Source organism: Cyrtonyx montezumae, unplaced genomic scaffold, assembly GCF_038088225.1.
Source record: "Cyrtonyx montezumae isolate F1298 unplaced genomic scaffold, pur_monq_1.0 scaffold_16, whole genome shotgun sequence".
NCBI classification, from domain to species: Eukaryota; Metazoa; Chordata; class Aves; order Galliformes; family Odontophoridae; genus Cyrtonyx; species Cyrtonyx montezumae.
Window position 1 is genome coordinate 7,026,199 of NW_027071892.1, and position 12,768 is coordinate 7,038,966.

Here is a 12,768-nt window from a genome sequence, read left to right on the forward strand (position 1 = left end):
CTGAACTTCCAAAATTATAAATTATAGTTTATAAAAAAAAGTGTTCAAAGAACAATTCAAAACGTACTGCTGCAGATGTGGTAACTTAAGATATGGTGAGATGTAACTTACGGAAGCACCAAGAAGAAGAAGGGAGGAATAGATGCATTGGAGACTTTCCAAAACTTCCAAGCCAAACAATTAACCTAAAAGCAACAAAAAAAGTTCTCATGCATTTGTTATTTTTGAGGAGTGGAAATCTACCTTGTACACTGGCACATAGAAAACTGCGTGATATCCTCACAGAGGAATTTTCTGTGCCTTTTTGTTTTCGTTTAAAGTTTAGAGTTTACTTTTTACAAATATCAGAGGTGAAACATTCCATGTCTGGGTGCATAAGAGTGCTTGTATTTTTCCAAAAGCTATATATATATTTCCAAAAAGATCACTTATAGATTATCAAGTTAGAATGACTGTAAAAACTTCTTGCAATTCTTAAGCAAATGAAATTGCCCAAATGAAGCATGATAATGAACAAACTAATGTATACAAGATTTAAATGAAATATGTTAACAGACAAGTTCACATGTACAAGATTTGGACAAAAATCTGACAAAAGATCAAATTCCAATTTACTTGCAGTTTGGCTACTGAGTATACTTATGCATACAAAATCTTTTACTGGTTTTACCTGATACGGAGAAAGCAGATGAAGATTATTTTCAAAGATTTTGAAATGGTTTAAAAAAGAGTCTGTGCCCATACTTTCAATCATCTGACAAGTCACTCCTTTCAGTAGCTGTCCTGTACTGATAGGGAAAGCAAAGTACAATCTTTTCAATAGTTTTAGCAGGATCTAGTCCTTACTCCCCATAACCTAAGGTTTAGCTTCTAAGACCACCTCTCTTTCCTTTCTTGTAATCTGAAGGCTATCAAACCTTATAAACAAACAAACAAACATGAAATAGTCACATGAAGTTTACCTTAAAGTTGCTCTGGTAACAGAACTAGACTATCATCCATACCTTAGGAGGTCAACAGAAGAACTTCTCTTAGATAGTAACTCATACAGATACAAGGCCTGAAATAAAAGCCACCACATTTAAAGTAAACTTCAGTAATACAATTGAAAGATACAGTAACAACTGCAAGGTTTTCTAATGTTTAATGCTATCATGTATCTAAAAGCCTTTTCAGTGTCAACCACAAGGTTTGGTACCCAGCTCTGAACCTGCTCTTCCCATCAGTGACTGGCACTGTAGGATGATGATAAGCACATTCCTGGCACATGGTCATGGAATAATTAAGGACTGAAGAGAGCTCTGGAGGTCATGTGGTCTAAACTTCCATCTCTGGACAGAGCCAAAGGACTGGCTATACATGCAAGCATCTAGTATACAGAACTGGAAAAAAACTTAATGCAGCAGAATCTTGAAGATGTTAAAACTGTGCACATCAATGCTTTCCTTTTCACAACACTGTCTCAGAAAGCTGCCTTGGCTCTAAGTGACTGCTGGCTGCTTACATGAAAACATATTTGGGGCAGTTCCTTCCTTCTGCCTCTGTTCTTTCAACGCATATATATTACAACAATTTTTCTGTTTTCCCACCATAGTAAATTGCAGTGGAATGGAAAATTCATTGTTATTGTTTTCTCCTTTTTACCTGGCTGCTTCTTAGCTCTTTTTCTTTCATCATTGAAGAATTATATCCATTCTCCTTCCATAAATCAGGAAGAGATATTTCTCTAAAGAAGGCTCCCTGTATATCTGTGACCAGTGAAGAAAAATCTGTAGATGAAGCTATCTAAAAATTGCAAGAGAAAAATACATGACATTTCAGAAGCGATGCTCAGATTTACAGGATTTGTCTTTCTTTCTATTCTGTGTAATATTTCTCTGAAGAGTATAAGAGAAAAATTTTTCAGGATTAAAAATACCTTGGAAGTAAGAGAGCCTTCAAAACATACCTAGTACTAAAAAACACACCAAAAATACACAACAACAGAACACTAGAAATATTAACCACTGAGCTTATTCCAAGTCTCGGCAACATTTTAAATCACACTCCACATATCTGGTTATTGTGCTTTTGTGCAGAGAGAATCTGCTACACACTGGAGTTTGTAATTACCTTCCTGAGGATCCCCTGCTGCTGTGCAGGAGATAAGTCTGATGAGTACTGGGATGTTGTGCCTCGAATGACCTGAGAAAGCTCTTTTGGGTTCATTCCATAGAACGACTCAGTGCTAATACCAGCCACCAGTGCACCCATTTGGCTGACGTTATAAAATGATAAAACCTGCAGAGATAACAGAGAAAACAAAGTCTTCTGGATTGTGCATAAAGTACTTATTTAAAAATCAAAGGTTAATGAATTATTGTTGTTTTTTTTTAGTACTTAATACTTTCTCTTGCCTAGGGATTCACTTGCCTCAGATATCTTTTGATTCAGACAAGACTGTTCTGGGGAAATTGTCCCATTTGTTCGCCAAGGTTCCCTTTTTTGGAAACTCCAGAGAGGACCCTGACGCCTTCCATTACAGTATATAAGAATATTTAGTTCAGGATCACGCTAATTCTGCTGTGTGGGGCAGTGATTCAGACAAAATAACATACACAATTGCCAGCTGCAAATATGCACTCTCCCTGTTACTGCAGCATTACCTTGGGAATGCTTTTATTTTATTTAAACAGATTTTTCAGACCACCAACAGTTCTAGAAGTCTCAAACCAGCATGAAACTTTTCAAGATTTACAGTTGCTGGGAGGTAAAAGCCATTCCACTTTCAGTAACAGAAGATAAGAAGGCTGTATCAGAGGTACCTTTTCGTAAGAGAGGTATTTACTGGATAAAATCATAACTTGGCTTTTTGCCCACCCAGATACTTGGTTTAGTGTTGCAATAGCATTGTGCACTGCTTCGGGTGACAAAGATTCCAGCTGGCGTGAAGTCAGACCAACCACAGCATCTGACAGCGATCCAAGGACATCATTCAATGTCTGATTCTGCATGGCAATATTCAGGAGCTGAGATTTAAGCTAAAGCAAACAAACAAAAAATAAACAGATGGGAAACAAATCTGCCAAGAACCAACTTCCAATTATCACCCAAAACTTCAACTGGAGTTTTTGGAATAGACACTGGCAAGCATTTAGAGACTGCACACTTCATAAAAATCCCAAAGTAGAATGACAGTTGTCAAAGAAACAAGGAAGAAACAGAACAAGAAAAGAATGAGAACTGTGAGAAAAAAAAAAGCTTTTATATTTTGCCTTATATACTCAAGAACTATTTCATTATTTCTTAGATTCCAGTAATCTTCCACTCTTATCTTTCTGAATTCAAGAAGAAAGTCCTTTCTGAATCCTGACAACAAAGTAGGAGGAAGTTTGAGCATAGTACCCACCTTCTGAACCTTGGCCTGGAAACCTTTTAATTGATTGCATTTAATCATTTGATGAAGTAAAGCCCGGGCCACAGCAGCATCCATCTGTTCCATGTCATCGTAAAAGCAAACCAACAAACCTAGCCTATATGGAAGAAACACATTAGCTAACTTCTGAGATAACAGCTGTCTCTCCCAGGAATGTGAAATATGGTATGGTATACACTATTGTGCTCAGAACTTGAGTCATTTGTTTGTCACTAATGTTTTAAAGCAACCATTTTAAAACTCCATGTGGCTTTACATGTGGATATGAGGGACATACAGTGCTCTCTGTATTCATCTATACTCCACTCAGATTGATTGCATTGTAAAAAAAATTAAGTTTCACAGTTCCATTTGTCCATGCCTGGATTTTCCCAGCTACCAGATTCCACTGCCTTTGGCAGAACTGGCAGTTAATCTCCACCTGAAAAAGGATAGAGGGCAATTAGGAAGTCTTGACGCGGCGTGCTGAGTTCTTATCCAGGTTCAGCAAATATTTTATACTCTATTTCATCCTGCTAGGATTTCACCTGTAACAAAACTCATTAATATGGTGGAGCAGCAGCAAGAGCATTACGCAGCTTCTCTGTAGTTTCAGGTTTAAACAAAGCCTGCTGTATCTCCCATCAAACATGGTTCTTTATCCATACAACAGGGCCTTGGCTGAATACAACAGTGCTGGCTAGGAGAAACTGTACTGTGGTTCACCATCTCAGTTGTGCCAGCACAGCAAGGATGTGTCATGTACCAGATGAGGTGCTCGTTTTTCTTCACATTACCTCAGATACTTGTTAACATTTCCATTAACTTCTGAGAAGTGCAATCACAGCCATAGTGGAAAGAGGTCCTCGCACCAGGAGTTGCAGGTGGCCTCCTGACTTCTGCATGGTGATTACTTACTGCCATTAACTTATGCAGGTCATCCAAAGATGTGGGCCAAAGATGCAAGGTCATCCAAAGATGTGGGCACATTCTCCTGCTGCAGACTGCACTTTTTAAGCGATTCACAGATGCAGGTGTAGGAGTCCAGAGACCCCTGTCCAGATGCGAACAAGATCAACAGTGCACAATGCTGCATGCAGCACTATCACGAAGATGGTAAAAATCTGCTGTGTACATCATCTCTGCTTTTTGTTCCTTTAGTGCCTCAGCAACAACTACCTTAATGATATAACAACCTACCGCTTTAGCAGCCCATCTAAATTCATGGGACATCATCAAACTAACACACAAATCAAAGAATTATCTATAACTGCACTTTTATACCAATTACCTCCTGATGCATTATTCCATAACCACCAAGAGCTCTTCTTCTCCTCTGGGATTGGCAACAATGAATAATGCTACTTCTTAGAAGTAAAAATGCATTTAAACAGTCAGTGTGGTTAAAATGAGTAATATAAAATAAGTATGCAGTGAAAATGGAATATATTAAGGACTATGGAACATAGTATTTCTCTCACTGGTGAGAATCTGGCACCTCTCATGAGTGGTAAAATCATTTTTAAGATTTTTAACATTGAAACCTAGGGCGTGGGCATAATTCAGTCACTTACATCCCCAACAATCAACAGTACTTCACCGAAGTCAGTGAGTTACATTACAATAATGATAGAAGCTCTGAAGCCACATTCTCCATTAGTTTAAAACTCTGAAGTATTCTCTGAGGAAACTACAAATAACTCCAGACAGTGGTATCTTAGAACTAAATACATCCACTTACATGACAGTGTAATGTAAATGCAGAACACAGCACTTCCCTTCAGGTAGCTTTTTCTCACTGCATATTTATGAATAAAAGCAAGTTGCAGATGTATTTTTTTAAATTTTTTAATTTTTCAAAGTCAGTTCAGTGCTAATTTGACAGCCCTATGAGTGCAGTTTTCCAGTTGCACACATGAAGACACAAATTCCTAACCACCCTGCTGAGCAGGACCACCTGTAAAGAAGACAGCAGGATGGTCACTCCACTTTGTGATCTCTCTGGTGACATTATCAATTGGACACCACTTGCAGCCCTGGCTGACACGAGCTAAGATTTCCCCCTTAAGTCCTAACTGTAATGTGATTTTCACAAAACACTTCCACTTTCTGTAATTCAAATAGCTAACAGGACTTGTGTTCTACTCCAAATTCTTTAGCTGCTGCACCATACGGGTTGGGGCCCCACACACTGCTGCAGTCCTGTTACTGATACTGCTGACAACTCCTCACTGCAGAGCCAGACACAAAGTATCAGCTAATTAGGCACACCTCCAAATTCATAAAGTAGCCGTTCTACACTGTTGCTAACCAGGGCTAGATTTCAGCCTGTGTTTTTCTGCTGGAAGGAAAAAGCTATGACACATCAACAATCTCATCAGCTACTCATTTCTTATACTCTCAGTTCTCTACTTATTTATTCATTCTCCACATATACAGCAAGAAAAAAAAACATCAGTCTTGCCTGTAGACAGTTGAAGTGTTTCTCACATCAAATCCTGATGAGTTTATTCTTTCCAGGAAGGCTTGTGCAAGCTCTGGTGTGATATCATACACCGTGTCCAACTGCTTTGTTGCATTGTCGTAGCTAATGAATAGTTTTATCTGATCAGTGCAAACAAAGTCATTCATCAGGATTAGGGAGTGACTGCATCTAATAAAACATGTTTGACACTATAAATTTAATTGACTCAATGTATGCTTTACAGAAAGAAAAAATATTTGGATATGCAGTATTTTTGTTGAAGGTAACACTGACAAACTGTCAAATAATTTGAGGGTCTTCTACCATTGGTCCTTTCAGTACAAGTCACAGAAGCCTGCTACAGATAAATCACTACTTAACACTGATTAAGTCCCTTTGAATTACATAAGAGAGGATTATAGTTAGATATATTCACATCATACTTAAGAAATTAAAATATATAAACTCCTCTTCCATACTTAAGTTTGCATTTGTGCTTACACCTTTTGCAGATGACATCATTTGACAATGAAACATCCAACCACATTCTTTTACTTACTTCACTGAGACTAATTTTCAGAATTTCTTCTAAAGGCAGATGGACCATGTATCTTCCCAAAATCCATAAGTTTTCTGCACTGACCCATGAAGTTGATTCATTGAAATCTGTTTTGAACAAATAGTTACTACATATTTGGAAAGTCTTTTTTTTTTTTTTTTCAAAAATATCATATCCAGTATATTATTATTGGTAAGCCATCAAAGAATAGCTGTAAATCAGAAAAGTCCTTTGCAGACAGAGTCAGGTTCCCCCCATTAGCTGGCTATTAGCACCACATTTTTATGAACTCATTCACTTTTTAATGAAAATGAAATAGTATTGCAAATGTCTCAAATTTTCTCTTATGAAAACAATCTTTTATGTTGTAGAAGAGAAATGGATAAAGTACAGGACAGGCAAAATTATACTAACAGTATTAAGTAAGAAGCAGCATTTTTTAAACTTAGGTTTCCCTAATCAAATACGCTATTTAAGAAAATCAGGAAGGCATGACATTTTGTAACTCTTGATGTATCTTACATATTATTATTGATAATTCAACTTATTTATGTAATATGCAATAGCAATAATAGAGAAAATTAATAATTATTCATACAGTTACATGGAAAAAGGTTAGCAAAAACACAGAATATTGCCTAACATTTAATAAATGTCATTTCCCTAGTAACATTCTCAAAAAGTATTTTAAATGAAATCTGGATCCCTGAGAATAAAGTATTTACAGATCAGCTGGGTAATCTGAGATAGAAAGATGGTATTTTCCCAAAGTGTCCTAACTTGATTATTCAACATGATATCTTCCCCACACCCACACTGCTCTGCACATGAAAGAGCAACTAGGACATAAGAGAGGCATGGCAGTTCGCAGTCCCTCCTGAGATGGGTGATCTCTCTTTAACTGAGGGCTCACTAATATTTCAGGCATGATGCCTGATGCTGTGGGATCTTCCCAGGACTGCTGAGTACTATGAGGTGAGTCCTGTGCATGACAGAATGCATCATGGCTGAGCAGTGAACTTCTCCCTGTGACTTTACTCACTATGCAGGTATTTTGAAGTAGTTGTGGTCCCATGAACCAGATTTTGCTCCATTGAAACAAGGGGGCATTTTGCCTTTCATTTCCAGAGGAAGAGGAAGAACATACACTGACATGTTTAGGGAAATGCAAACACTGGCTTTGATATGTTGGCATTACAGCCCTCTCGTGGAGCATTTCCTGCACTGTCCCAGCTGTGCTATTTAAGATATATTAGCCTGGCAAACAGACATAGGAAAATGCATACAGTTGGATTGATTTTTTTTTCTTTAAACAACAGGCTCTCAGACAGATCTATTCTAATTTCAGAAGTAAACAGTACATCCTATTTAAATCTTAGTAAAGGAACTTAAGAACAGAGACTTTGAGTACATCTCTGTGCAAAGAAGGTAAAGAACAAGTATCTTTGGAGAGCTGTTTGCAGTGATTAACAAATATTTTACATTTATTGCAGTCCAGAGCAAAGTCATTGCAGAGGGCTACTATAACAGTCCTGTGTCAAATCTGAGAAACAACTCAAAACAATAGACATCTCTTTTGTTGACTGTTTTTCTCCTGTGACAAGCAATAAGAAAAGGTTGTGCATAACTTACCACTTCTGTTAAAAGGTTTTTGTAGAATCTCCTTCATCCAGCCATACAGAGCTTTCTGTGTATTTGCTGAGGTTTTGTCATAGAGGTCCTTAAATACTGTTGATCTAAGTGATACAGTGGTATATTAATTCACTAAGGAGTAAGCAAAAAAAAAAAAAATACCCAAAAGGCACACAGACAAATGTTTTTAGAAACAAGATAAAAGTGGAAAGCTATAGCTCATAAAGCAGTGAGATTACACAGTAATCTTTTTTTAAGTGTATATAACCAGGAAAATGCTACATATTACTAATTGTGATGACTGGAAAATATATGGCTCACAAGTTTCTGAAAGCATCCTCCTGCAGATCATTTGGGAGACTCCCAACAACATCAGGCTGGAGATAATTCACCGTTGACATTCGCAAAATCTGGCTTAGGATATCTACACAGTCCATAGACCTCAGAACCAGAAAGCATTTCTCCAGTGTTACAAGAAACAAGGTTCTGTTCACTCCAGGAATTTGGAAAATTCTCTCCCGAGTCTTGTCCCAGTCAAGAATAACATTTCCTATTTCCTGTAAAGAACACAGGGTTAAAATAATGTCTTTCTGATTAATTCCATAAATTGTTCATTTTGAAGCCTCACAGAGAGCACTCTACAAACAATATGGTGGTATTCTCATGAAAAATAGCTGCAAAACACTGCCTACTTGTGTTTCTTCAGATAATTCCTGCTTGGCGTTGGCCACAGACCAGCTTGAGTCTTGTTACAAAATCAAAATGAAAAACAGAAAAAGCCAAATGGCTCAAGTTACAGTGTGCACTCTCATGAAAGAGTTAGTTACTTGAAAAAATGAACATAATGGAATAGGGTGGTTATTATTTCGTATGTAATTTAGTATGTAGGCAACTCTAGAACAGATCTTTTCCCATGCAGTATTTCATCAGCTGTTATTACAAACATCCCCTTCAAGACACTATGCAACATCAAAGAAACAAGCGCGGGTAAAAGCCACCCTGGCAGGGTGTGATCATTGGGCTGCTCCTTCTCAGATGTCAACATTCCTACGACAGCAAGGTCAGAGCTGATAGTCCCAGGCCTGGTTATCTGTTACTGTAATTATTACCTATCTCAGAAGAACTAGGTGCACTGTCTGGAAAGACAAAATTCACAGCTTATTGACAGGCTTACGCTCTGCTGCTCCTCCTCCCAGTACATGCTATACACCCATCAGGTATGCTTCAGCAGCAGAAGCTGCACCGCTGTTCCATGAGTAGTGCATTGTCCAGGGTTTGTCCTGGGCAGTTACCTCACAAGGTTGGGGAAATGCTCTGCCTTTGTCCCAGGTTACTCTGCATCCCTGCAGTGATGCCCATGCTGGAGGCCCACAGGAAGGATGCAAATTGCTGCCAACCACCAAGCTACCATCCCACCCAGGTGGAGGCCATCCCCACTGAGTGGCACTCGTTAGATTTGAGTGAGACATTTAAGATGGGTCACCCATATAATGCAACACAAAGGCAAGAAAAACATTATGTTGCTTCCTCTCCCAATTGCCTGATTATTTGCTTGAACAGTGCTTTAGCAGGACAATTAATTTTACCTTCTTCAGTCATCTTGCCTCTTCCTAGCCAATGTAAAGAAACAGAAACTCACAAAGAACAAGTGGTCCTACCCACTGCACAGCACCTGTGCAGGAAGGTAAACTGTTCTCTGGAGACGTGTGTGTCTCCAGTGAGTAGACAGAAAATCCAGACTTGGGGCTGGCACCCAACCTTTAGACACTGACCTACAGAAAGGGGCTCCTGCAATCTGCTCCAAGCCAGCCAAGTAACAGCACAACATCCACGGTGAGACCCCAAGTCTGGTCCTTTTCCCTTTATCTAAGCCTTTGAGAGTAGCTCTATTTCTCATGCAGACACTTACAAGATAGTCCTTTCTGCTGTTGAAGAGATACTTCATGGCAGTCTGGAATTGCTGTTCATCAAGTTGTTGAAATGTGGACAGCAGCTGCCTGGGCTGGTATGAAAGGTTCATCAAGTAACTCTGTATGGACATCTGAAGTATAAAATAATAATAATAAGGCATTATATACATAAAATTGATGGTATCCCACCAGATGCATCTTTTACTCCCTGAAAATCTTCACATAAGGAGGGATACATGCTTAGCTTTCTGTACTGCCCATGTTGTCAGTAACTAGAGTAGCTACATTCAACACAAAATGGAAACAAAAATAACCTAAATGCAATGCTGGAAGACAATAGCTTTTAAAGACTATTCCTGGTGTCACGAGCAAGTCCTCTTAAATGTGACATGTAAGAAAAATACCCATTTTTCCCTTCATAAAAACAAACATAATAACGTTTTTCTGCTTCATGGCAGAACTATGCAAATAAACTTTTTAAAGAGCTCAAAACATAAGGTACTGTGGGCATATTATTATTACTTAAAAAAGGAAGGAAATTTGCAATTAGACAGGAGGCAAAGTCTGCACCAGGTCATAAAGCAAAACTAACCCTTCTCACATCAAACTGCATTAGCAGCTAACAACCTCATGCCTCTTTTAAAACTCTGAGGGGAATTCTAGCAGAGGAACAGAAAACACTCCCAGGCTCATTAGCACTAAACTGGAGAAAATCCCTTCTAATTCCCACTAGAATTACTTCAGAATTGGTTAGGAATTTGAGTTGTGCTTTGTTGCCTTTGCATTGCTACCACCACCTATTAACACAGTTAGGTCTTTGTTGTCCAGGGAGTTCAGGGCTGATTACAGCCTTAAAATGTTAATAAAACTCATCTATGCAAGTGAATTCTAAAGACAGTGAAAGGAAAGGGAAAGAAGTGGTGTCACTCTCATGCAGTTTTGGAAGAGCACTGCAGCAAAATGGGGTTTGAGGAACTGCACAGCTGTGGGCTTCAGGTCACATGTTCAACGTTCTCATAGTGCATGGATGTGCATGCAAGGAGGACTCTAGATTTGGGTTAGTAGCTACAGCTCCACTTCAAATGGTGAGGCTGTCAGATTTGGCTCCCAACCAATCATCATGGCACAGGGTAAAGAAAACCAACTGTTTTCTATGTTACTTCCCAACTGACAATTTAAAAAAAAGATATCTCAGAGGAGCCTTATAAATTGGAAGTATTTTATTTTAATGATGCTCTGCAGCCCCTCATTCCATCAGAAGAAATGCAAACTGTCAACATCTGGAAGAAATCTGCCATTTTATGGTGAAAAAGCATGTGCATATACCCAATTCAGAAACAAACTTTGAGTCAGAAAACTGCATTTTTGCTTACCATCAGAAGAGACACAAAAGCATCTTATTATTTAGCCCTTGCATAATATTGCAATTATAAGGGGCAAAAAGAAAAAAAAGGTATTCCTATTTCCTACACCTTTGCTACACTCCAGATCTATTAGTTACTTCTATTATAGACAACCTAGCTTTGAGTACAGACTTTTAAATAAGAATTCCTTTTAAAATAAGAATTTTGATGCATTTTAGGTGACACAAACCTGTAGGCTGCGAAGAGTAACCTTAACCTCTCGGGCATGAAAATATGCCAGGACTTTTGTGACCACATCTGCTGTCCATGCATTAGAACTGCAAGAGAAAACAGGACCCAAAGTACCAGCCAAACACTACAGCATATACAGTAGCTGATTTAGTCAAGACAGTAAGAGAACCAAACATTATCAGTAACAACTAAATGACACAAATACTCTGCTTTTTGGCCTAACCAGATTAACAACCAACATACTGAATGCAATGAATAGATGGAAGAGAAACCTATATGTTTTTTTGTTTGTTTGTTTTTATCTAAATCCATTTCCCCTCCCTAATAATAACAATTTTCAGACACATTGCCAGTCATGAGATGAGCTGTGTGAAGGCTCCTCATTATGATTGTTCTGATCTGCAGAAACAAAGGAAGTATGGGGACTGATTTTTACTGCCTTTTCCCCAGCAGAGTCATTAATGTCAGCATTTCTTCTTTACCTTGTCAGATTTTCTCAAAATACTTCAGGGTGAGATTGCTTTTGAGGCTGTTAGTCTCTCTCATATTGAGACAAAATTCACAACAATTAAAAAGCTGCCAAGAGCTGGAGGAAGAGGGATGGATCGAAGGTGAAGCAGGACTGTAAACTGACTGCAGGCTGGAACTGCACCTACCTTCCATAAGAAGCTGTTCTGAAATAAATGAACAAAGTTAATTATCAAGGCTTTTGAAAAAGATAGCTTGCATTCAGATCCTCATCCTGTGCTTGCTTTATGCTTTGTATGAAAAAACAGCTTTTTCCTCATTAGGACAAAATATTCCCCATGGTAGATCTAGATCCAAGTAATCATGTACCAATTTTACTATGTTTCAGCTTCTGTGGAAATGAAACAGATAAAACACGAAGTGCACAACGACAATGAAAATCAGACAGTGAGAGTAATACATTACCTCTGAAAATGAAGTATGTCGAGGAGAGCTACATGTGAAAAATAAAACAGAAAGAGTTACAGTCAGAGACAGAGTTTTAATTCCTTTCAGCAACAAAAATGGGAACAGTTTTGCACATTACCATTTAGGTATTTCCCAGTTATTACTTCCTCCTTAAGAAAAAAAAAAGATAAATATGTGCAATCAGTTATTTTTAGATTATATTAGAAATGTTATTAGAGAGATGAAGTAAAAATACTAACCACAGCTTTGTGTAATAACGGAGGCAAATCTGTAAGAGA

The 12,768-nt window shown here is 38.2% G+C and overlaps 1 protein-coding gene across 3 annotated transcripts in view; it reads right to left on the reverse strand.

The window, feature by feature from the left end:
* Positions 1–12,768, reverse strand: part of OTOA (otoancorin) — a 34,028-nt gene that overhangs the window by 20,679 nt on the left and 581 nt on the right. For 2 of the 3 annotated variants that reach the window (XM_065732552.1, XM_065732554.1), the window contains exons 2-18: positions 12,730–12,758; positions 12,609–12,639; positions 12,488–12,515; positions 12,211–12,228; positions 11,553–11,640; positions 9,959–10,090; positions 8,371–8,606; positions 8,050–8,153; positions 6,418–6,524; positions 5,859–5,998; positions 3,389–3,512; positions 2,805–3,020; positions 2,113–2,280; positions 1,645–1,785; positions 1,005–1,060; positions 671–788; positions 112–185 (exon numbers count right to left, since the gene is read on the reverse strand). In XM_065732552.1, the coding sequence (XP_065588624.1) occupies positions 112–185; positions 671–788; positions 1,005–1,060; positions 1,645–1,785; positions 2,113–2,280; positions 2,805–3,020; positions 3,389–3,512; positions 5,859–5,998; positions 6,418–6,524; positions 8,050–8,153; positions 8,371–8,606; positions 9,959–10,090; positions 11,553–11,640; positions 12,211–12,228; positions 12,488–12,515; positions 12,609–12,639; positions 12,730–12,758 (1,810 nt within the window). The remainder of the gene's footprint in view (positions 1–111; positions 186–670; positions 789–1,004; positions 1,061–1,644; positions 1,786–2,112; positions 2,281–2,804; positions 3,021–3,388; positions 3,513–5,858; positions 5,999–6,417; positions 6,525–8,049; positions 8,154–8,370; positions 8,607–9,958; positions 10,091–11,552; positions 11,641–12,210; positions 12,229–12,487; positions 12,516–12,608; positions 12,640–12,729; positions 12,759–12,768) is intronic. The other variant, XM_065732553.1, reaches the window with a different exon arrangement.